The sequence below is a fragment of the Aphanomyces invadans genome (assembly GCF_000520115.1).
Source record: "Aphanomyces invadans strain NJM9701 unplaced genomic scaffold supercont1.6, whole genome shotgun sequence".
NCBI lineage: Eukaryota > Oomycota > Saprolegniomycetes > Saprolegniales > Verrucalvaceae > Aphanomyces > Aphanomyces invadans.
In genome coordinates this window covers 833,514-856,232 of record NW_008580151.1, presented here as the reverse complement: position 1 = coordinate 856,232, position 22,719 = coordinate 833,514, and the positions used below count along the sequence as shown (strand labels likewise).

The 22,719-nt window shown below is 52.6% G+C and overlaps 7 protein-coding genes across 15 annotated transcripts; 3 read left to right on the top strand and 4 right to left on the bottom strand.

Moving 5' to 3' along the window:
* The first annotated feature begins 37 nt into the window (after nt 1-37).
* On the top strand, nt 38-2,837 carry H310_03916. Of its 2 annotated transcripts, XM_008867992.1 has the most exons (4): nt 38-699; nt 761-1,067; nt 1,135-1,290; nt 1,351-2,837. In XM_008867992.1, the coding sequence occupies exons 1-4, from the start codon at nt 122-124 to the stop codon at nt 1,645-1,647; spliced, it is 1,338 nt and encodes a 445-aa protein (XP_008866214.1). In that variant the 5' UTR covers nt 38-121; the 3' UTR covers nt 1,648-2,837. The 2 variants fall into 2 exon arrangements, with proteins under 2 accessions (XP_008866214.1, XP_008866213.1); XM_008867991.1 differs by having other exon boundaries at nt 1,135-2,837.
* On the bottom strand, nt 1,293-2,837 carry H310_03915 (hypothetical protein). Its single transcript, XM_008867990.1, has one exon. The coding sequence runs from the start codon at nt 2,761-2,763 to the stop codon at nt 2,119-2,121; it is 645 nt and encodes a 214-aa protein (XP_008866212.1). The 5' UTR covers nt 2,764-2,837; the 3' UTR covers nt 1,293-2,118.
* A 402-nt stretch (nt 2,838-3,239) lies between these two features.
* Nucleotides 3,240-5,705, top strand: H310_03914 (NEK protein kinase). Of its 6 annotated transcripts, XM_008867989.1 has the most exons (12): nt 3,240-3,557; nt 3,631-3,713; nt 3,765-3,972; nt 4,051-4,251; nt 4,337-4,492; nt 4,541-4,575; nt 4,625-4,711; nt 4,763-4,859; nt 4,908-4,994; nt 5,041-5,124; nt 5,174-5,393; nt 5,448-5,705. In XM_008867989.1, the coding sequence occupies exons 1-12, from the start codon at nt 3,462-3,464 to the stop codon at nt 5,540-5,542; spliced, it is 1,449 nt and encodes a 482-aa protein (XP_008866211.1). In that variant the 5' UTR covers nt 3,240-3,461; the 3' UTR covers nt 5,543-5,705. The 6 variants fall into 6 exon arrangements, with proteins under 6 accessions (XP_008866211.1, XP_008866208.1, XP_008866206.1 ...); XM_008867986.1 differs by having other exon boundaries at nt 5,041-5,393; XM_008867984.1 differs by having other exon boundaries at nt 4,908-5,124.
* A 130-nt stretch (nt 5,706-5,835) lies between these two features.
* H310_03912 (hypothetical protein) lies at nt 5,836-9,645 on the top strand. The gene is made up of 3 exons (XM_008867982.1): nt 5,836-5,919; nt 5,986-6,239; nt 6,299-9,645. Exons 1-3 carry the CDS (start codon nt 5,861-5,863, stop codon nt 7,510-7,512), a joined length of 1,527 nt encoding a protein of 508 aa, XP_008866204.1. The 5' UTR covers nt 5,836-5,860; the 3' UTR covers nt 7,513-9,645.
* On the bottom strand, nt 7,884-9,604 carry H310_03913 (hypothetical protein). The gene is made up of 3 exons (XM_008867983.1): nt 9,483-9,604; nt 9,173-9,417; nt 7,884-9,128 (listed from the first exon to the last, which is right to left on the bottom strand). Exons 1-3 carry the CDS (start codon nt 9,527-9,529, stop codon nt 7,939-7,941), a joined length of 1,482 nt encoding a protein of 493 aa, XP_008866205.1. The 5' UTR covers nt 9,530-9,604; the 3' UTR covers nt 7,884-7,938.
* Nucleotides 9,646-10,124: 479 nt separating the features above from the next.
* H310_03911 lies at nt 10,125-12,427 on the bottom strand. Of its 2 annotated transcripts, XM_008867981.1 has the most exons (9): nt 12,324-12,427; nt 11,734-12,260; nt 11,591-11,688; nt 11,270-11,539; nt 11,123-11,195; nt 10,998-11,060; nt 10,838-10,933; nt 10,612-10,767; nt 10,125-10,559 (listed from the first exon to the last, which is right to left on the bottom strand). In XM_008867981.1, the coding sequence occupies exons 1-9, from the start codon at nt 12,415-12,417 to the stop codon at nt 10,224-10,226; spliced, it is 1,713 nt and encodes a 570-aa protein (XP_008866203.1). In that variant the 5' UTR covers nt 12,418-12,427; the 3' UTR covers nt 10,125-10,223. The 2 variants fall into 2 exon arrangements, with proteins under 2 accessions (XP_008866203.1, XP_008866202.1); XM_008867980.1 differs by having other exon boundaries at nt 10,838-11,060.
* Nucleotides 12,428-12,952: 525 nt separating this feature from the next.
* H310_03910 lies at nt 12,953-20,014 on the bottom strand. Of its 2 annotated transcripts, XM_008867978.1 has the most exons (21): nt 19,624-20,014; nt 19,450-19,562; nt 19,283-19,408; nt 19,131-19,234; nt 18,067-19,090; nt 17,964-18,008; nt 17,743-17,910; nt 17,496-17,693; nt 17,201-17,437; nt 16,381-17,154; nt 16,110-16,328; nt 15,992-16,068; nt 15,837-15,933; nt 15,659-15,790; nt 15,391-15,612; nt 15,099-15,329; nt 14,896-15,048; nt 14,193-14,846; nt 13,874-14,146; nt 13,327-13,817; nt 12,953-13,278 (listed from the first exon to the last, which is right to left on the bottom strand). In XM_008867978.1, exons 2-21 carry the CDS (start codon nt 19,519-19,521, stop codon nt 13,101-13,103), a joined length of 5,475 nt encoding a protein of 1,824 aa, XP_008866200.1. In that variant the 5' UTR covers nt 19,522-19,562; nt 19,624-20,014; the 3' UTR covers nt 12,953-13,100. The 2 variants fall into 2 exon arrangements, with proteins under 2 accessions (XP_008866200.1, XP_008866201.1); XM_008867979.1 differs by having other exon boundaries at nt 19,450-20,014.
* Between the last annotated feature and the right edge of the window lie 2,705 nt (nt 20,015-22,719).

Below are 22,719 nucleotides of genomic sequence, written 5' to 3'. Positions count from 1 at the left end.
ATTTTGCTATCCTCCAACGTCATCGTACTTGATTGAATTGGAGTCCCAAGATATATTTCTTGTGGTGCGATCAAGATGCGCGTGGTGGCATGGCTCATTTGCGAAACTTCAGGCGATATCCATGGCCAGCTTGCATCGCATAATACACCGACGACCGTCGGCGCTCAAGCTGCTGTCCAAGGTCCCCGTGGCCCGCGCCATGTTCTCGACGTACCTGGAGCGCCCCACGAGTTTTCCGCTCAAAAAGGTCAAGGTCGTGCTGCTGGAAAACATCCACCCGCGTGCGATTGAGATCTTCGAGAACGAAGGGTACACGATAGAGACGTACAAGGGTGCATTGTCTGGTCAGGAGCTCATCGATGTGGCTGGAGACGCCAACATCCTGGGCATTCGTTCCAAGACACAGCTCGACCGATCGTTCTTCGACTCGATCGGGTGGCACAAGCATCGACTTTGGGCCGTGGGATGCTTTTGCATTGGCACGAACCAAGTGGACCTCGCGAGTGCCGCCAAGTTTGGCGTTCCAGTCTTCAACGCACCGTTTTCCAACACACGCAGTGTCGCGGAGAAGACGCTTGGCGAAATCATTGCGTTGCAGCGCAAGTTGTTTGAACGATCGACGGACCTGCATGCTGGCGTGTGGAAAAAGTCGGCCACTGGCGCCCACGAAGTGCGCGGAACGACCCTTGGGATCGTTGGGTTCGTGCACACGACCATGCATTGTACGGAGTCGTCATCGTGACCGTTGATTCCGTTGTAGGTATGGGCGCATTGGGTCGCAGGTGTCGGTGCTCGCAGAGCTCTTGGGGATGAAGGTCGTGTTTTACGACCCCCTTAAGTGTTTGCCCCTCGGTAACGCCACGCAACTGGACTCGTTGCAAGAGCTCTTGTCTGTGGCCGACGCTGTCACACTCCACGTGCCAGCCACCAACGACACGAGAAACATGATCAATGCCGACACCATCAAGTTGATGAAGCCCGGCAGCTTTGTCATCAACAACGCTCGCGGCACCGTCGTCGACTTGCAAGCCCTCGCCGAGGCCCTCAAGTCTGGCCATCTCAGCGGGGTATACACCGCAGCGCTCGCCCTCGTTTTTTCTTGCTCAAACCGTGGATGCTTGTGTCCACGAATAGGCAGCAGTGGATGTGTTCCCGGTGGAGCCCGCAAAGAACGGCGAACCGTTCTCGACGCCGCTTCAAGGCCTGACCAACGTGATTTTGACGCCGCATATTGGTGGGAGCACGGAGGAAGCGCAGGGGAACATTGCAGTCGAAGTCGCGTCCAAGCTGGTCCGTGCTCGATTTCGTTGCCGTCTCATGGGAGAGATCGCTTGCAACATGCTGATGTAGGTGCGATTCTTGAACGAGGGGACGAGCACGACAGCGACAAACATCCCTGAAGTCGACCTGGGCCTGATGTCGTCGGGCAATATTCGGATTTTACACATGCACCACAACGTTCCTGGCGTCCTGAGCAAGATTCACTCGGTCTTGAGCGACTACGGCATCAACGTGAGCGCGCAGTTCCTCCAGTCCAACTCGCAGCACAGCTACATCATCCTGGAAGTCGAACCGTTCCACGCCAAGCTGATCACGCGCGAACTAAAACGGATCCAAGAAACCATCTTCCTCCGCGCGTTGCTGTGAGACGAAGATGGCGCATCGGGCATAGATATAACCACGGCGTACAACACGATTCTCGCCTCGCTCCACAACGTGATGAATGCTCCAAGCGATCTCGGAATCGCGCGGCGTGCATGTTGTGCCAGTTCTCAGTGCACCAACCTTTCTCGACCTTGAGAGCGCTCTGCCAAGTTGGAGCGTCATCTACGAACGTAGTGCATGGCGACAGAGGTAGCAGGAATGGCAGAGTTCGATGGGCCATCACCCGGCTGCAGGGAAGTGTGGGTTATACATGGTTTACGCTTTTGTGCAAGTAGATGACGAGATCGAGGCAATGAGTAGGCATCGCCGAGAACAGGTGCGTCGCAGTGGCTGTGTGTGGCCGATCGAGGGCTGCCCCGAGACTCAATCTGCCAAGTACACTGTCTTGGGGCTTGGAGACAATTTAAGAGGCAAAGGGCTTGCACGATTGCGACGATAAATAAGTTTGGCTGGTCAGGCGGAAGCGCTCAAACAGAACAAGTTCCGTCGGTGCGAGTGCCACCCTTCGAGCGTGAGCTGGAGGCGGCTCTTGTGGCTCACGCTTGTAAACTGGCGAACAATTGCATCGTCGTCGAGGCCCAAGAACGTTTCCAACGTTCGGAGGAACCGACAGCAGCTCTGGTTGCTTGCACTGGATGCGGAGAACGTGCGGGAACTGTCGAAGATTTCAGGGCGGTAGATCTGAAGTTTGGCCACCACGGTCGTGACAAAATGGGCGAGGGCGCGTTTTCGGGCTTGCAGGAGGTCGGGGGAACGTCGCCATCGAAAGAGCTCTTTTCGAGGAAACGGAATCGACTGCACGATAAGATGCATGGTCCAGAACGGGCATGAACCGAGCACACACGTGCACGCCGTTCGACGAGTGCTGTTGGATACATTCAGCAGCGTCTTGTAAAGCTGGCGCCATTCCGAGTACGTTCGGGCGACGGTGTGCGACGGCAACGTGCCTAGAGCTTGGACAAATGGACCAACTTTCGGCAGGACCAACACGACGTAGACGGGCGATGTAGACGAAGCGACGTGAACGTCCACGACTTCGGCATGGATGTCGCGCAAAATGCACGCTGTTGAGGATGATCCGCCGCACGCAGACGACATGCACGTCGGAGGAAGGCTGTCGAATGAGGCTGTCGAGGTCGCGACCGTGGCGGAACAACTGTCGTTGTGCGCTCATCCCGCTGTGCCGACTGCGGGACAAACCTAATTCCTAGACAAAGCATATATTTTCCCTTAAATCCATACACTACTCTCTTGATGTACATGTTGAGCGAGGGGCAAGTGAACACTACTATTCCAGAGCGATTCTTGCCATCTTCACAATGCCAAGTTCTTGATCATACGCGCCACGATGGTGGACAACATGCTCCGCATCGCTACATTATCTTTGCCAACCACACCATCATGTGGAGCTAGACATTCCATTGCGCCACGGAACGTGGAATCGCGATGCGTGGATCGGACGAGATCGGTTGGATTTCGTGGAATGGGAGAGTGGATAGGTTTTTCCCAGGCAAATATCCCTCTGGCACTTGACGTTTCTATACTGGAGGATATAGTTGCATCCACCACGGGAACGACGATAATGGGTTGCCGCGGGCGACGACACCCGGCGCGTCGTCTGGAGCGTCCAAACACGTTGGTGGCTGCGTCGTCGTGCAGATGCAGAAGGCGGGATGTGACAATGCTATCGGCGTAGAGTGTTTGGCGCGAGCAACCGTTTCTTGCGTGGGTCGTGTTAAACGAGAAACGCCTGGCAGTCGTGTGTGCATTCCAACGTGAAAATTGGAGCACCACGGATGGCTTCACCGCCAGCGCAGTCGACCGTATCGACCAGCGGCAGCTTGAGTGACTACGAGGAGATTCGCCAGCTCGGGAGTGGCACATACGGCGACGTACGTCCTCTGCATGTGGGCCGAGGCATGCCCTTGCCGGAGTTGTGACGTCACGGCAGCTGGTGGGATGTAGATCTTTTTGTGCAATCGCAGACGCGACAACGAAATTGTGTGTGTCAAGCATATCGACTTAAGCCACCTCACGACGGAACAAAAGTATATCTGGCAAGTACAATTCCTTGGGCTCATGGGATCGTGGCTGCGCAGGGCGGCGTGCTGGAATGAAGTGCGCGTGTGCGAGCGCCTCGTGCATCCAAACATTGTTGCGTACCACAGCGCGTTCTTGGACCGAAAAGGCGCACTGCTTGCGATTGAAATGGAGTTCTGCGATGGGAAGGATCTGGCCGAATGGTTGTACGACCACCACCACCACGATGGAGGCGACGAGGCGGTCGTGCTGCCAATTTTTGTTCAGGTGGATAACAGCCCCCCGGGATCGATTCACTGCGTTGGGAAAACGAAGCAACCCAGTCACGATTGCGTGTCGGTGTAGATTGCGATGGCGCTGCACCACATGCATAGCTGCCACGTGCTCCACCGGGACCTCAAGCCCAAGAACGTGTTTGTGTTTGAAAATGGCCGGGTTGTGGTCGGCGACTTTGGTATATCCAAGTGCTTGGACTTGTCCAACGGCCTCGCGCAGACACTCGTCGGGTCACCGGCGTACATGTGCCCTGAGATCTTTGAAGGCAAGGTAGGATTGCGCTTCGAGTTTGGCTCATTCTGGACAAACCTGACTATCCTGGTGGGTTACCTGCCCACCACACCATCTTGCTTAGCCTTATGACTTCAAGGCAGACATTTGGGCCCTCGGGTGCATTCTGTACGAACTGCTCACGGGCCGATGTCCGTTCAAGGCGAGCTCGTACCCAGCGCTCGTGACGCGCATCACGTCCGGCGCGTACGCTGCCTTACCACAAACGATTCGACCGGCGGTACGCGGAGACTCTGCGAGGGACGAATGTCGCTCACGCTCGCCACAGCTCGGTCGTTTGGTGTCGGCCATGTTGTCCCAATGGTAAGGTTCGGATTCAATGGCGCACGACTGAGCTGGCAACAAATTGGAGCCCCGACGACCGCCCCGCGATTCAAGAAATCTTGCATTTCCCGGGCTTGCACCGCTACGTTGAGCACTATGTCGAACGTGGTCACGAGTATGCTGTGCCTCGAAATGAGTCGTCTGGTAAACGGTCGGTGTGATCCAGGTACTTTACCGTGGCAAGTCACGCCGAGATCGCGAAGGCAGCTCTTCGCGCTCACCACAACGTTCTCGTCCGTCCCTCGGAAAGCGACTCGATCTCGGTGGGCGCGAACGTGAATATACCTGCACGTAGTGACATGGACAGCTAGACTACCGATACGGATGTGAAATTGCTCGTCAAATCAAAGAAGATCATGACAACAGACTCGAACATGGACGCCAAAGCCATCGTTCAGGTTTTTGATGGAACCCTGCAGCCACAGAGTTGAAGTGGGCGTGTAGCTTCGGGCATTGCAAGCTGCACTACGATACAAAGAGAAGCCAGGAGTGAAGACGGCGATGGACTTACCTCGCTACGATATTCGAGTGAGTCCCAAATGAACCATTTTTATCACCTCTTAGTCAACTACCACAGCTACAACAATTCGACCCCAAAGTTGCTCCGCGGTCCAGCTTTCAGCTGCCGCCCCCGCCACCTCTAACGCAACCGCTCAATTCACGCCCATCGATGAAATTGGTATCGGATGACAGCCCCCCGAAATTGTACCGCCACCGACTGACGACACCGCGAGGGGTGCCCCCTCCTCCGCCTCCAGTCGTGGGCATCATCCGTCCTCCTCCATTGTCAATGCATGGTAAGATATCCAAATGTACTTTCAACCTTGAAGCAATTGGCATCCCGTCCGTAGGACTGGCAAGGAACAATCGACCAAAGGAGGCCAGTTTGGAAATCGTGGGGACACAGGTCAAGTCCGCGCCGACATTCCAACTACAACGGGTCTAGTCTGCTTCAGAGTGTTGATAAGGGCATGCGACCGGCTTTGACGCAAGGCCACAAAGTGCCCACATAGTTCATTCATGCAATAAGAGCTCCAGCAACAAGATATGCATTGGGGACGCTGGCATTCCAACCACTTGTTGTGTGGCGGTGCCACTGTGACCTTTCGAACATTTCGTTTCGTACAAATAGTACATACATTCGTCGATCGATCCACATGCAATACTTTGAGGTGTACTAGGATGTATGGGGAATGTACTGTACCTTTGTTGTAGTGGCGGCCACTGTCGTCTGTGTGGGTCGGCGAAACGAAGCGGGGCAGTGATGTATGGCGATGACAGGTTGTCGCCAAGCCAGCGCTCTGAAGCAGCTCCAATCCTATCGTAAGTGGCTCTATCTCACAAGCTAAGCTGCACCAATTGAATGAAGTGGTCATGGAATCCGAGCAGGGATGCAAACGGATCAGTGCTGGATGCCCACCATGACAGCCGAACTACACGTGTCGACCGCCGTGTAGTGACGATGTATGCAGTGACTGCACTTTGCTTCTTCAACGTCAGCGGCGGGCCAATTGGATCTGAGCCAGTGTTTGCTGCAGGCGGTCCCGCCGTTGGACTCGTCGCCCTCTGCCTCTTTCCATTGGTGTGGTGCGTTCCAATTGCACTCATTACCGCCGAGCTCAGCACAGCCTTCCCCGAAAATGGTACATCGCCCCTCGTTCAATGGATCCACTGCATGTATTTGATTGTGGTGGCCACGCAGGTGGCTTCACCTTGTGGGTAAACCACGCGTTTGGGCCGTTCTGGGCATTTCAAGAGGGGCTGTGGTTTTGGTTGTCGGGGGCGATCGACACGGCGCTGTACCCAGCGCTGGCTGTGACTTGCATGGAGAAATTCATTCCTCAGTTGAGCGACATCAGCGCCTCCGAAACTTGGGTCATCAAGGTAGCGATTGCCTCGCTCTTTACCCTGCCCAACGTCCTCGGCATTCAAGTGGTTGGGCGGGGCATGGTCTTCCTCTCGATAGCTATGTTGCTCCCGTTCGTGGCGCTAACTGTGCTTGGGTTTGCGAACGCAGCCGATTGGAGTAACCTCGGTCAAGTGCGGTATACCGACACGCCATTCAACGCATCGCGTGGCGGCCAGTCGCCTGGCCATGACGTGGCAATTGAGTGGAGTTTGCTCCTGACCACTGTGTTTTGGAACTGCAATGGATTTGCAAATGTGTCGACATTTGCCGGCGAGGTTGCGAGCCCCGGTAAGGTATACCCCAAGGCGCTGCTCATGACATTGGTTGCCCTCGAACTGTCGTACGTGCTGCCGCTGGCCGCCGGTGCCGTGTACAACTCACCTCCCTGGTGGTCGTGGACCGAGATCAGCTTCAGCGACCTGGCATATTCCCTTGGCGGCAATGGCCTGCTCACCTTCGTGACGGCGTCGACCCTGGCGAGCAACTGGGGCCAATTTACCAGCGAGATGTTGTGCGTGTCCTTTCAACTCACTGGCATGGCCGAGTCAGGGTTGGCGCCGGCCTGTTTTGCGGCGCGTTGGAAATCCCCTGGTGACGTGCCTTTTGCATCGATCGCTCTGTCGTATGGCTTGGTGCTTGTGCTTGTCGGCCTGGACATCGACGACGTCATGACGACTGCGAACGTCATCTCGGCCATGTACCAAGTGCTTCTAATCTTTGCAGCCATCCACCTGCGGGTTTCCATGCCTCAAGTCCATCGACCATTCCGAGTGCCTGGCTCCGTGGGGGTGTTGGCAGGCCTGAGTGTGCTTCCAGTGTGTGTCGCATCGTATTTGGTCTACACATCCCTTGTTGAAGCACGCTCGGCGCCGTCGTCGTCAATTAAGTTCATCATGCCGCTCATCCTTGTATTCGGCGTATTTTATGCGCTTCAACTCAAGCCCCAGCTCACGAAGGTCGAACGGTCGGCAGAGTTCATGACGGACGAGTCGCAACGACTAGCATAGAGACTGCAGCCGACGTGAACATGATGCGGTGTGGAATGGACCTCGATACCAGCCCTAGAGAGTGCTCTTTGAACTTCGACAGGTGATACACTCCACACTCCCGAGATTGTACATGGAGCACAACTCGAGGCATGCCGGCAGCTCATCTTCATCGACTTGATGATTCAAATCCAAATGCAAGCACCATGAACCTAGACATCGTCGCAGCTACAACCATACTCCCGTCACCTGCAATGCGCCAGGCTAGAAGGCGTGACGTTGTCATGCCAATCCTGCACATGGTGTACATCGCAGAAAATGTTGGGACCTGCCCAGTCGATAGGTCAGGCCCTGTACGCCGCGCGTGCGGGTCGTGTGCCCTCGGCATCCAATTCCAATACGCACAAGTGGTGTTGAACATTAAATACTTTGAATGTTGACACGGTGCTACTCCAACTCGTACAAGGTCACGGCTGCTTTTGGTGCAATAAAGTTCTTTGCCGTCAGCTTCATCAGCCAAGCGTAGACGAAGCCGACGACGATTACAGTCGGGACAAGCACGACGGGGGTGATGGTGGATTCCGACGAGAACGTGTTGTAGACCAAGTACCCACAAACCGCGGTTGGAAGAATACTGATAGCCACCAACGTTGTGAGCCCACCAGGGACTTTGTACGGGCGGGCAACGTCCGGCTGGGTCACGCGGAGCTTGATTCCTGACACAATCAGGAGAATTTGGCTCATGGCGGACAGCACGTTGGCCATCAAGAGAACTTCCGAGAAATCCAACCCCATCAGGACCACGATGATGGCCCCGGACAGCGCCACGGACACGTACGGGACATCCGTTCGCTTGCCTCGCTTCGCAAAGACAGCAGGGGCTAGCCCCGCTTCGGCCATCCCCGTGAGTTGAAACGAGACCCAGAACAGTTCGCTGCTGTACATGCCCCACGTGCTTGCAATGGTCGCGACGGTGATGAGGCCCAAGAGGGCGTCGCCCCCAACGGCAAGCCCAAGGTCGCTGAAACTAATTTCTGTCCAAGTATGCCACAACGGCTCGTTGAACACGGCGCCGGCAACCAACGGGATCAAGTAGGTGAGTTCAACAAACAGGATCGTGATCGCTAGCGCCTTGGGGTACGTCTTGCCAGGGTTGGCGACCTCGCCAGCAAATGTGGACACGCTCGCAAAGCCGTTGAAGCTCCAAAAGATCGTTCCCATGAGAACATCCCACTGAACTGCGAGGCCGCCCGTGGTGATGTACTCGGTCGAGTTGGATAACTCAGTGTCGCGAAACCGGAATTGGCCGAGCGCGCCCCAGTCATCCGCCGTCGCAAAGCTCCACACGGAGAAAATCATGAACGGAAGCGTGACGACTGCAGTCAAGATGACCATGCCGCGGCCGACGAGCTGGACGCCAAGGAGGTTGGGCAGAGCAAACACGAGGGCGAACGCGCCTTTGAGAAACCACGTGCCAACCGTGTTGTCGGCCACTTGCGGAATGTACTTGCTCAGCGCCGTGACAGCCAGCGCCGGGTACACGGCGTTGTCGATCGCGCCCGACAACCAAGCCCAAAATCCTTCTTGGAAGCCCCAGAACGGCCCGAAGGCATGGTAGACCCACAGCGTATACCCGCCTGAAATCAGCATTAGATCGCGAGACGCGGTCGATCCAACACACCATTATCGGGGTACATTGTGCAGAGTTCGGCTAGGACGAGCGAGATCGGAACGCACCACGCAAAGGGAAAGACCGCCAACGCAATTAGACCCAGCGCCGGGCCACCAGCCCCAAAAATCCCCTCCGACCCCATTGCGCCACCGCACACGCTGAAGAAGCAAAGCGCGACGACTTGGGCCGTGGTCAACACGCGGCGGCCTAGGGGTTGGAGCGCCACATCCGGTGCGTCGACGTAGGCAGTTTCACTGGAGGAAACAAGATGGATGGCACACGTCAGAGGGCGATGAGCGACGAGATCTCTTAAACGTACAAAGTGGCTGGTTGGTCGGCGCCTGGAGCGGGAATGGAATTCTGCATGGCTGCTTGTCGTGATGGGTGCTGGGTCGACCAAGCCAGCAAGTCGCCGAATGGGAGGGACCCGTGAGATGCAGCGGAAGAGAGGCATTTGATCTGGTTCGTGTCGTCAAGCCATAGAAATTCCAAGATCCTTCTTTTGGACATCGGGTTTCGTCAACACTTGGTGGGATATTGGGCAAAACCAAGCCCACCTTCGTGAAAATCGATGAAAACCATACGAATTTTGGACAATTTTGGTCGAATTTTGAGCCACATCGAACTGGATCATGCGGCAGTTGCAGAGCGAGAGAGGGCCAGCCCCACGCGGCGCGGCCTCGACCGCGTGTGGCTGGTGTGTTGCGTGGCCGGTCGCCGTCGTCAGCACTCAAGGACACGACCTCATTCGTCGCGTCTGCACTAGACCCCATCTACCAGCCAGCCATCCCCTAAGGGTACTTCCCAACTATGTAGGTGGACGATCCAAAGATGGATGACGGTTTACTCCCATCGAGTAATGGTACCATACGGGTTGCCACCTTGCCAGGACGACAGGTACAACACCGCCCCGGCAGCGGCAGGGATGCTGCGCTTGTGTTGGCCACAGTTCGACCCCAATCACAGCCTCCTGAGCGAGCCCAAAACGCGGCAGCTTGCAGCCGCAATTCGGGCCATACAAAACTCGTCCCCACGTGTATAGTAAAGTCGAAAGTCATTCTTACAATTCGTCGATGGCGGCTGCTGCCGCGTTGAAGCGGTCCATAAACTCGTGGCGGTCGGTAGCAAAATACACCCGTGCAAACACGTACACGGCTGCCATGAACGACATGTACAAGGTGAGAGCGGCGATCCACCGATTTGAAATGGCCACTTCGTTGTCGTCGATATCGTGTTGCGCGCCGGCCTTGACTTGGAGGATGCCATTTGCGTCCATGCTCAGCGTCACCGCGTGCTGGAACTCGCCAGCTTTGCCTGCCTTGTGACGTGGCAGCGTGAAATTGAAGTAGGTCAGGAACACGTTGTCGCGGGCTACGGGCTTCTCCCCCTCAAACACCTGCACAGCGACCAAGTCAAATCGACCAGTGCGGCTGAGAAGGTGGACGTACTTCGACCGTGATGCCTCGTTGATCATCGTCAAGGGTTTCAAAGTGCTTGGTGACGGCAATGGGGATTCGCGAGTTCTTGGGGATGAGGACTTCCATCGTACCGTCCGCCTTTTCAATTCCAATACTCAATGGGATCACATCCAGCATAAGGACATCCTATTGACGGATGGTCGGTGTGCATACAGCAGCAGCATTATCCACACGCACGGCCACGAGCAACCCATACCTGCAGCACTCGCTTGTTGACACCGCTCAGAATTGCCGCTTGGATCGCCGCCCCCGAAGCGACGACTTCATCTGCATTCATAGACGTGCACATTTCCTGCGCAGACACGCACATTGATTGGGCTGATGAAGAAAGAACGTGCCCCAAGTCGACAGCTTACTTTTCCATTGAAGAGCGCCGAGAGTTTATTGCGAAGGGCTGGGATGCGAGTGGACCCGCCAACCTAGTTGACGGCGCTAAGAAGATTGAACGCGCATTGCAACAGGTCGATGAGCGTATCTGTACCAGAACGACTTCGTCAATGTCGTTGGGGGTCAAATCGATGCTTGCGAGTACGTTTAGTGTAATGTCAATGCATCTAGAGCAATGGTTTTTCGTCATCAAATCAAGGCCGAACAGGGCACGTCACTTTGTTGACACCTACGACGGTACCTGGTCAACAACGGATCGCACAAGCTCTCAAACTTGGACCGTGTTAGCTTGAGCTTGTGCGACTTGACGCCGCCAATGTCGTCGAGGTAGATGGACACTTCTTTTTGGCTGGACAGTGTGACTTTGGCGTGTTCGGCGGCCTGCTGGAGTTGAATGATGGCGGTCCGATCCAGAGTCAGCGGTGTCCCGCCATTTTGGTTTTGAATTGATTCGAGCATGTAGTCGTATAGCACGTGGTTGATGTCTTCGCCACCCAAGTGAGTGTTACCACTACTCGAGAACAATAATTGCCCGCGCTGGACACAGGGGCAGTGGGCTTACCCGACGCCGTCGACGGCAAACTTGCCGCTGTCGATCGACAGGATCGATACGTCTAGAGTGCCACCTCCAAAATCAAAAATTGCAACGCGTTTTTTGCCCTGGAACTCAAGTCAATGTCGCACTCGAGACGACAGCACACTCACTGCAATGAAGAGACCGTACGCCATTGCTGCCGCCGTCGGTTCGTTGAGCAGGCGAATGCCCTGAAAGCCAGCCATCGCGGCGGCTTTGAGCGTCGCCTGCCGCTGGGACTCATTGAAGTGCGCTGGTACGGTTAGCACGCAGTTGACCACTTGGTGGCCGAGTTTTTCTTCCGTTGTGTCTTTGATGTATTTGAGTAAGATGGCAGACACCTCGCTGGGTGCCACGACCGTCTTCTTTGACGGTAGGTCAATGGCCACGTGGTCGCCGTCGTCGCAAAGTGAATATGACAAGTACTTTTGTTCGTCGCCAACTTCGGCTAATGTCTTGCCCATCAACCGCTTGGCACTGCGAATCGTCACGGTGTCTGGCTCCAACTTCTGTTCGTGCTCAACAGCGTCGAACCCAACAAATGGATTGCCTTGCGGAGGAAAGCTCACGACGGACGGAACGGTCTTGTGCTTGCCGTCCTTTCCAACATGATTGACGATCTTGGCGAAATTCGCGCCTTCCTTCCAGTACCCCACACCTACAGGATGCACTCAGCGACCATCATGCGCACGGCATTAGAGCAACAAAGAACCCATCGTACACGAGTTGGTCGTGCCCAGGTCTATGCCGATGCACACAGTGCCGTTCTCAAACTCGTCGGCCCGCTGACCCCAGCTCTCGTAAGTGTTGTCCATGGGACGATTCTCGTGAGTGTCACTATCTGGACAAATCAACGTCAAGTCTTCCCAAAATTAGCCAATCAAATGAAGCTAACAAGGGAGAATTTAGTGACATGTCCTCGCTCTGAATAAGATGCATGTATGTATACGAACTTCCATCATGAACGACGTTGTGCGACGAAGGCCGGACCTCCGGTGCAGGGCAGCGTGCGGCAACCTGTGCTCGACGGGCGCCACGTGCAAATATTCATGTGGCAAGAACCAGTTCCCCTCGCCCAACCTCGTTGCTCTCAAGACACTGCGATGGAGCACGTTGAGTTTGGAGGATGCGTAAAGCCATCGACGACGAGATGAAGTGACGATACCGTGATTTGACACGACCTTGTTGTGAATTGAGTGAACGTTGCGATCGTTCGATTGCCCAGGTCGCATTCGTCCCCTCAAGTGGCCGCACAGGAGGGTTGGTCCTCCATCAAATCACACGTGGGCTTCCGCAAGGGTCGTGGCTACAGACAATGTAATCGCTACAGTCGTCATGCAGAGTGACATGTGGATGATAGTGCTTCAGCTCGGATTAACGTAGAACTCAGGTTCATTGATAGGATCTCGCTGTGCAACTGGGCAAACTTCAAACGTAAAGATGAGTAGACTGAGATGACGTTCGGTGTTGAGGCAGTGAGGTCAGTGTATTTGATCTCTCATTGCGAGTTGGCATCGTTCACAGATGGCATCTGAAATGGAGCCAGGGTGGGAGACGTAGTTTGAAGCAGGTAGTCTTGAAGTGGCGTTAGCGCTTCTTGGAGCTTTTTCTGCGGGAATTGACGCAAATGCCGGGCAATCATTTCGTTCGCATCATCCAAGCGGTGATGCTGAAGTCTACAGCAACCTCGCTTAGGTGACAAACACGGAAGTTGGTACTCGTACAAGAATGCAAGGGCGTGGTCCATTGCTGTCGTATCTGCCAGTCGTGCGACCGTCTCGCAGTACGCTTGGCCATGCCGTGACTGGATCAGCGTTTCTTGGGCTTTGGGATGCTCCAAAATGTAATTGACGAAGAAATCCGCGTCGATGACTTCCAATGGCGACAAGTTGGCTAAGTAGTCAAAAATCGGTTCGACGTAGGAGACCTTGGATTCGCAAAGTTGACACAGCAGGGTCGTGCGAGTCGTGACTTGGGGGATACCAAAGGCACATTGAACAGCATAATGAGCGAGGTTTCGAATGTCTGGTAGCTGGATGGACAGCGTGTGTAGCAGGTGTACAATTTCCGCAATCTTGAGACTATCGATGAAGGGGCACTGCTGGATAAGGAACACTATATCCTGGAGAACGCGGTCAACATGTGCCGGGGGAACGTCGCGGTCGAGAGTTTGAAGCGGCCACATGATGGCTTGTTCAAAAAACGGCTTCAAATCCTGTCGTTTTGATCGCGTTGATCACAAGAGTCAATAAAAGGAGGAGAAAGCTTTACCACGCTGGGGAATTGCCGCACAAGTACTCGAAGTAGGTGAAATATCGTCGGAAACATGGACAGTGTCACCATTTGGTCAAGTACACGATGCCATAGGGATTCGTTTGCAATCGAGTATGCCACCATGAGTTCGCTGATAAGCACCAACACCGCGGGGTCTTGGTAGTGTTCGCGCCACAGCCCGCGCACAAGGCTCTCTTTGTCGCACTTTAGGAACGACGCCAGAGCGTGGGGATATTGTAGTTCTTCAAACAACACAAGCAGCCGACATGACTAAAGCGACCCGTGAGCGTAAACTCCTCCAACCATAGAATGTTACCTGCTTGAGCTCTGTCAGGGATACGGACATGGAACCTGGGAGGAACGTATCCGCTTGGAATTGCAACGACTGCGCAATAGATTCCACGACTTGCAACGCCCGATACTTGACGCGGTACGTCAAACCAGCGCGAGGAATAGGGTCGCAAGCATACTTCACTAGTTCTTGCAGCACAACTTGTACGTCGTGCGTCCAACTGATGTACAGGAGCCGATCGAGTCGAGTTCGCTCCTCGTCATCCACGTCGTATCTCCACACACTCTGTGGAGGTTTTTGATGCCGAGCAGTCAGCCATTTCCATCGGATATCCAGCTGTATTTTTGACAAGGGTGCGTTGTGCAACGCCGCAATTTTGGCCGCATTGTCGTGTACCGTGCTCGATTGGATGGACCACGCTTGTTGTCCATACTTGAAATAGATGGCCTCTATGAGCTTTTTCGGGTCAAGGGGCGTCTCCGGGAGAGGAGCTCCGTCAAATTCCTGGCTCATGGCATTCCAGATTTCTTCCGTCTTCAACTGTAGCAACGTTTGCTGGAGTCGTGTTGTTTTGGGATGATCAGGCTGTGACAAACTAATTTCGAGGGCGAATTCGATGGCTGGGATGGCGAATGACGCATGACAGATTTTCTTACTCAGCCACTCCGCCGTCGTAATCTGCATCGCAAAAGCGTTAAAAATTTCCTAGATGGGCTAAAAGGAGTACCTTGTGGTTGAGCACGCTGAAATTGTTCAAAATTCCTCGGAACAACTCGAAAGACAGCGACGATATGTCGCCTTCAATCATATTCTTGATCAGTCGCATGTACATTTCGTCTGCGTCGATGTCGAGCGGAGAGCAGAGGGATACCAGTTGCCCCTACGTTGGCATGGTTGAATTGGACAATTCAATCGAAAATGCAGCCAAACCACTGTGGCGGCTGTCAACTGGGCTTCGAGTACGCTCCACGGGTCGGACATTATGGCGTGAAATGATAACTTTGGGGTAAAATGTTTCAAGAAATGCAGCACTTGGATATGATTTTGAACTTCGTCTTGTTCGGTGTAGGTTGTTTTCTGGAGCAAGTTGAACACAAACAAGAGCCGATCATAGTCTGTCCCGTCTAGCTTTGGCAGGATGCTCAGCAACAATGGAATGAGCTACGTAGCTCGTTGGTATTTTATCACTATATTCCAAGGGGTTATTGAACGATTCACTCACCTCATGCTCGTGTACATCTTCCAACACACCGACAATTCGACTCGTATAATCGTTCGACGACAAAAGCAATGCCTTTACGTAGAGCAAGCACGGGACGCTGTCCGGAATATTGTATTGCCGCGTAAACTCCAACGCGCAGTACAAATCCAAACTGGTGGCTTCCAGCAGTTGCGGAACAACAGCTTGGATTGCTTTTTGGTCGCGGCGGTCGCTTCGAAAAGCCTAAATACGATTAACTGTGCTGCGACGAAGACTGAAGGTGCCATACTTTATGGTCGCAAGTGATCCCCAACAAGTTCAAATGATGCCACCACTTGGAATTGACCTCGAGCTCAGTGCAAATGTGCAAAAACCCAATTTGCTGCCACGTCCGGGCGACTTGAGACCCGAGATGGGCCAACTACAGAAACCTTTCAGAAGAAAATGATCTTGGAATGCAATATCACCTGCTGCAACCGGGCAAAGTCATTGTATACGTTTTCGCGCACAAGGCGTTTGTTTAGCGCTGAAAAGGCAGTTTGCTGGTCCATACTGAGCATGTACCTAGTGGCAATACAAAAAGCTAGAGTCCGAGGTCCATAGTCTGCTTCCAAGCACATACCCCAATGCCAAGTCACGATCGATTTGGTGGGAATACAAGATCTGTGACAACATGAGGTCTTGCTGTTGGGCCAACACCTACAGAAACGTCAAACATAAACCTAATATCTACGGTGTACCTCGAATGTATCCTCTGGAACATGCGTTGTGTTCAAGAGTACCGACAGAGTAAGTTGCGGTGCTTGGACTTCAACCAAATACGAAACGAGCTGCTTGGAGGCACTTGGAACGTGTTCGTGAACCGACGAGAGCTGTTGTGCCATGGTGTACGATAGTGCAAGCGGGATGACTGACGCGTTGAGCGTTATGGCTGCTCCACGGTACCAATTCTCGTATATCTACACAAAGTATTATTCATCGTCGATTGGTTCAGATGCATTCGACTATTACCCGCCAAGGCACATAGGTGTGAATCAGCTCGTCGCGCGCATCCGACTGGTCGGCCGTATGATCGTTTATCATGCACAGTAAAGACACTTGTTTGAGCAGCGACACGTCTTGGTCCATACTTGAGCAGGTATCGTGGGTGGTGCAAGCCACAAGTAGCTCACGAGCGATTCGCAGCCGCCGATGGTTGACTTGCTTGGACACGACCATGTACCTCAACAACGCAACTGCCACTTGTTTCATGACAGTTGCATTTGTGTTTCGAGCAAAGCGCAAGGCTTGGTCGATGTCGCCCCTGGACGCGGCTTGCACCCCCAGAAATGCGCGAAAGTCGAAAGTTGACATCCCCAGCAGCAGACTACACTGTTGAGTTTTCGTCAACGCATTGGTTCCTTCGGTCGTCATTGGCCGAGATTCTCTAGCTCCTTCACCTGGAGCATTGCGCTTTCGCTTGAGGGACGGTGAAGGCTGAATGAGTGCGTCCAACCACGGCTGTAAGAGCGATTCCAACAATTCTGGGTGCTGCGACGGCGACTGATAAGTGTTCATTGACATGGGCAGATTATGCAGCGCTCGAAGTTGGTCCACTTGGCGCAGTGCATGTTGCAACGTCGAGTTTACCACCCGCTCAAACCCGCGATGGATTGGATTTTGTGCCATCAGTGGGGACACGAAAGCGAGCAGCAAATGGCTCATGTGTGGTAAAGTGTCCAAGTACATCAAGCCAAACTGTACCACTTCCGCAGCAATGGCCCACTTTCGAGGAGCCTCTATTGCCTAAGGAGATTCATTTCATTTGCTCGTTCGATTTGTACGGGTGTACCTCGATTGCCTGAAGGAGCTGAATGCTTCGATTGTCACTCCAAGAAGCAAGCAAAACGTTTTGCATGTGCTGAACAATCACTCGTTCCTTCCGGAGCTGATGAGACGCTTGAGCTAAATTTAGTGCATCCCCAAACGCCTGTGGGTTGTCTACTTGAGTGCACAAGTAGCGGCAGAATCGAGCGGGCAACCGAGCATCATGAATGTCATATTTCAGTCCATATTGGCGAAAGAGTTCCTACGAAATTGTGTACATGGTGTCCAACATACTTAGCAGCAAGAAATTAGCAACGAACCTCCAGTTGCATCAAGCGAAGCTGCTCTTGTAACTCCATTTGAAACACGCTTGACCAGTTGGCAGCGTTTGCAGCAAGTTCAAGCATGGATGGTAAATACGGAAGTGGTATCGACTGCAACACGACCAAGGCTGACTTGGCTCGTTTCTCCAGCGACGCTATCTTGTCCAGTAGAATGCAGCATCGCTTCACGTCAAACTACAGTAGCATACGATTTTGTGAAGTGGTGACTGCTTTCAAAGTATACCGGGATTTCCGCCGCCTTTTCCAAGACATAGTCCACCAAAATGTCGTCTAGAGTCAGATTGGAAGCGATGACGAGGAACGGCTCGACATGCGAGGTTAGTTCTGCAGGGAGCATGTCAGGCAGTTGCACGCGATCTAGCATAGCCATAGCCAAGCCTGCGACAGTTGCCTGAAGCAGGTACAATTCAACATGACCATTTGTTCAAAAGCAAGCAAGCTTACCGCTTGAAATGCTTCAAACGACACGTAGAAGTCAAATTGATTACCCTGGGTATTGCAACTTGTCAAACATTGGAAATGGGAAGCAGCACATTGTGAAGGTTACCAAATGAACGAGTTGTTGCAACTGAATATGCAAATGACGGGTGGCGTCCTTTTCAAGTGCTGATTGCTTCCACAGCCTCTCTGGCGGCAGGACTTGGGGGCAAACTACGGTGGTCCACAACAAGGCACCCTCAATGTCACCTTCTGTGGCAATAATCTTGGCTCGTTCGACAATTTCAAGCGCCAGTTTTTCGATGGGAACTTTGTAATGATGAAAAGCAGGTAGAACCTCGTGCTGAATCCAACTCGTGACAGTGGCCGCATGTAGATCCAATGGCAATAATGTGACGTCGAACGTTTCGACTAACTCGAGGCACACATGGCGGCGCCACAGAATTTGAACACGACCGAGAGCACCTTGACTGAGCAGTAGCTGGAGGATATGCACCATGTTTGCGGAACGAAATTCATGCCAGAGCGTTGCTGAAAATGAGGTTGAGTTGGTCATGAGTTGAAACGTTATCCACCGAGCATGTTGCGCAGTCACCGTCGGGTCGTCAGGCCGCCATTCACGCAGATCATCCATCAGCCAGTCCACGTATTGGCTTTGAGGAAATGTTTGGTTCAAACAAATGGCGACTTGGTCGTGATTGATATCCAGGGCAGTCCACAATGCCGTTTGAAATTCCTCTCGTGAAACAGTGCATGTTGGAAGCTGCATATCCCGAAAGAGGTCGTTCAGTGACTTCGACGGAAGGGAGTTGGAAGCATAGGACGATGGAGTTTCATCCAGTTCAATTTGAAGCACTGTGAGGCCCTCCCTTGCAAATCCACCAACGACGAGGCTGTCACCTTTCGAGAATAAGAACGTGGAAATGTATGGAAACGAGCCACACGATTGAATCGACACTGTCGATCCTTGAGGACTTCTGTACGCGACGCTCACCATGAAAATTTCTGACCTAGCCTCTGAACTCAACGTTGCATACACAACCGTCCATCCGTCGCCAACACACACAGAGCTCTGAATAACGCGAGGAGCGATCGAATGCTCATAAAGCAGCCCCAAGGATTGGGCATCACACCTACGTTCATTTTGAGATATTGAATTTATGTTCTCTGTACCATGCAATGGTATTGTCGGAAACAGCAACGATAACCTCTCCTGACCTCCCGATATGGACCTTCTGAAGTGAAGGGAACGAATTACAGCTGACATTGGCTTGATCCTGCGAACAGGTGCAAAATGTTATATACGTTGCGATTGAGAACTGTACCGCAAAAGTGTTGAACGCCTTTCCGTCGGGGGAAGTCGTTGTGCTCGCAGTCCATCGGCTGATGGAAGATTCGCCGTGGTTTCCAATCACGACGTCTGTACACGCGGATGTACGACGAATCTGCATCTACGCACCGCGTGAGAGATAGATAAACAATGAAAGTGTACCAAAGATGGATATTTGTGACAAGGACCGACGGTACCAACTCGGAATCGCACTGCGGGAAGAATTGTCGCCATCGGCACTGGAGGGAATTGTAGGACATCTTCCAAGCAAAGCCCTTCGACCGCCATGAGCTTGCCACTGTACAGCAGCACTATAATTTCCAGACTCGAACCCACCGAGTGTAACGACACTTGAGTGATCGGGTCGGTGTTCTTGGTCACCTCGTAACGAAAGAGCACTCGTTGATCCTGGATGTGCATCAAGTGAAGACTGCCATCGATATGACCCTGAAGCTCCAGGTCAAGCCCATTGTGCGAGATGGCAGAAACAGATGCCACATTTGCATGGGCGGCAGGTACAGCGTGCTCTTGATCTAGTGTAATCGACATCGACTCGATTGCTGCATCCTCACGGGATCCAATACTGAAAACAACCCGTCCAGGTGCTTGCGGCAAGTAGAAGCAGTTCTTCACTTCCATATCCAGAGGAGCATTGAATGCGCATACTCCGAGTATTTCTTCCTTCGCCATTGTGTCCCCGCGTGGACGTCGTCGTCTAGAAATTCAAATCCGCTTGTTGCCTGAAAAAGGCGCGGGGAAGTATCCGGAATTCCGCAATTTCCTGACTAAAATTTGAGCATATTGGATGGAGGATTGATACATTCATCAAGTATGACAAGCCTGTTTCTCTCTGTGCAGAAAAGACATATTGGCTCCATGTTATCCATACATTTTGCTACCTAAGACGGGTATTACAAGCGGTCTATTACATAATCGGACTATATTGACAAAGGATAACTTGCCAACATTATCCGAACGTTTATCCGGGAGTAACTTCAGACACAACGACGGCTTTTCACACTCACATGTTATTGACAAAATCACACCAACGTTGTATTTTCAAATATTTGCCAAATCAGGTCTCGCACATAGCATTGATTTGGAAATGATTGGCTGAAAATGAGGTCAATTTCTGAACCACTGGGATTCTCCGGTGGGGTTTTTATCACACTGAAGTGTGATTCACAGTGTGATAAAACTGCCCAATCATTCCTATTCAATATCACACAAATCACACCGCAAATGGATCGAGCAAACAAAGTATACCAGATGGAGCTCAGGGCGCTTCATGGAGTTCTTGGGACGCACCGAGGAGCTCAACGACCCCAACCGAGACGAACTTGCTGGATGTGACCCCTGAGGACATCCGGCGCAACTTCAACCTTAAGGCCTTTGGAACTACTGCGCCAACGTCTGCTTCCCTTCCAACACATGCACGAGCAAACACCCTTAAATGTATGAAAAAGTTGCTCAGCGCGTTCATGCCACGCCGCATGATTCCATGGGACAAAATCCGGCGAGAGGGCAACCCAACGCGATCTGTGGTTGTAAATGACATCATCAAGTTGGTGATGAAATGTGAGGTGCGACTTCAGGGCGTCGAGTCAAAAGCCCGCAGGCCCATTGAGTTCACCGAGTTCATGAATGCATTAAAAGTCATACCACTATGCTCCGAATTTTCGGAATTGGATCGATACCGGCTTGGGAGCGTTATCACGTTGCAATGGCACCTGGTTGCACGAGGCGACGACATGATGAAACTCTGTTTGCGTGAGTTTTCATTCAACCCAAGTCATCAGTTTACCCTGCTGTGTCAGATGCGGTGTATATTTCCGAGGAGCGCAAAGCCCCTCATCAAATTGTCCTTGCATCCATGGACGATCATTTATGCCCTTTGTTGAACCTGGCTGTGTACATGGAGACGTTAGTGGACCCACTGGTTGGTGATTGCTTTTTGTATGGTAATGGAAATGATGGACACAGAATGGTTCGCTCCCTTCTTGGTGCGGCATTGAAGCATTGCGACTTTCGTAAACTGGTGGTCAGAAACCTGGGAACCCACAGCATTCGAAAGGGAGCAGCAACATATTGTGCAAAATGTGGTGTTTCAAAAGACCACATTGAATTGCGTGGTCGATGGTGGGGTCATAAGAAGCAAGTTGACACGTACATTGATATTGAACGATCATTTCCTGATGCTCAAGTTGCATCACGTTTATGTGGTCCAAATGGAGCGGCGAAATATATTTTGGTGGGAAATAATTGGTGCTCTCCGTCATTTTTCGTGAACAACATTGCCCCCAATTGTGCTCATGCATTCTCCAACGAAATTGCGCAATTACTGGCGCTTCCTCTCATATATGCAGCAGTTCAAACGTCCAGCAAATTTGACAGTGAATACCCACTTCTGCCAACACGTTTGCAACAAAAAATACTCAATTCAATCCGTTCTGCTGCCAATATTGACTCCAACACAGAAGTCCCTCAGTTTGTCGACAAAATTGCCATAATGCCCAGTGGATTTGACGGTGAATTGAAATTGGTGGCCTTGGGAGCCGAAATGGCTCAATTGGGTGAGCAATCGCAGTCTTCCACGTCTGTCATGGCTGCCCTACTCTCACAATCCTCTGAGATCAACGCATTAAAGAGACGTATCGAGGAAATTCACTCACAAAACCAAGCCGAACTGGCGTCCCTGCTTGCCATGTTGCGGTCCCAGCTCGATCGCATGAATCCTACAATCAAACGCATCGCATCTCAGCCGGTGGTTCGTTCATTCACACCCCAGACTGACCTTGTTGATCCCGCTGAGCGTGCACGACCAATCGATGCACCTTGAGTACAAATTTACCTGTCACATCGAATAAATACTTACAAATATGTAAATATATTTTTGTAAGTATTTATTCGATGTAATAGGTATATATTTAAAGTTGAATATACTCATCAAATAATCCGTATCGAACTCTCGATATCATAGATGTCAAGTTTTTGCAAATATTCGAACGCTTTGCACAGCACCACTTCGCCCGACGCCAAAGCCGATTCCACCTCGGCCGATCGATGTGGACACGTTAGTCCTCGGCGCTGAGAGGGGCACAAGCAGACTCAACAACGTCGACGGGAGACAGCGGTTCGTCGTGCAGTCGGCCTTCGTCCTCCAGTTGGCACATTTTCGGATGTGGGACGCGGAAATCGTTGCCGCCACCACATTTGAGATTCTCGATAGACGAACTGCAGCGTGCGAAAGTTGGCAAGCAGCGTCGTCCTATGCACATCACTCCACGCGGCAAGTACATTGGTGACAATGTATCCAATGATCGTGCATGCCGCTTCACGTGGTTGGATTGTAGGACACGAACCAAGATCCAGCACGTTGAGGCTGAGCGAGTTAGCGGGTTGGCAGAAGGCGGAGATTACAAATCTGTCCGA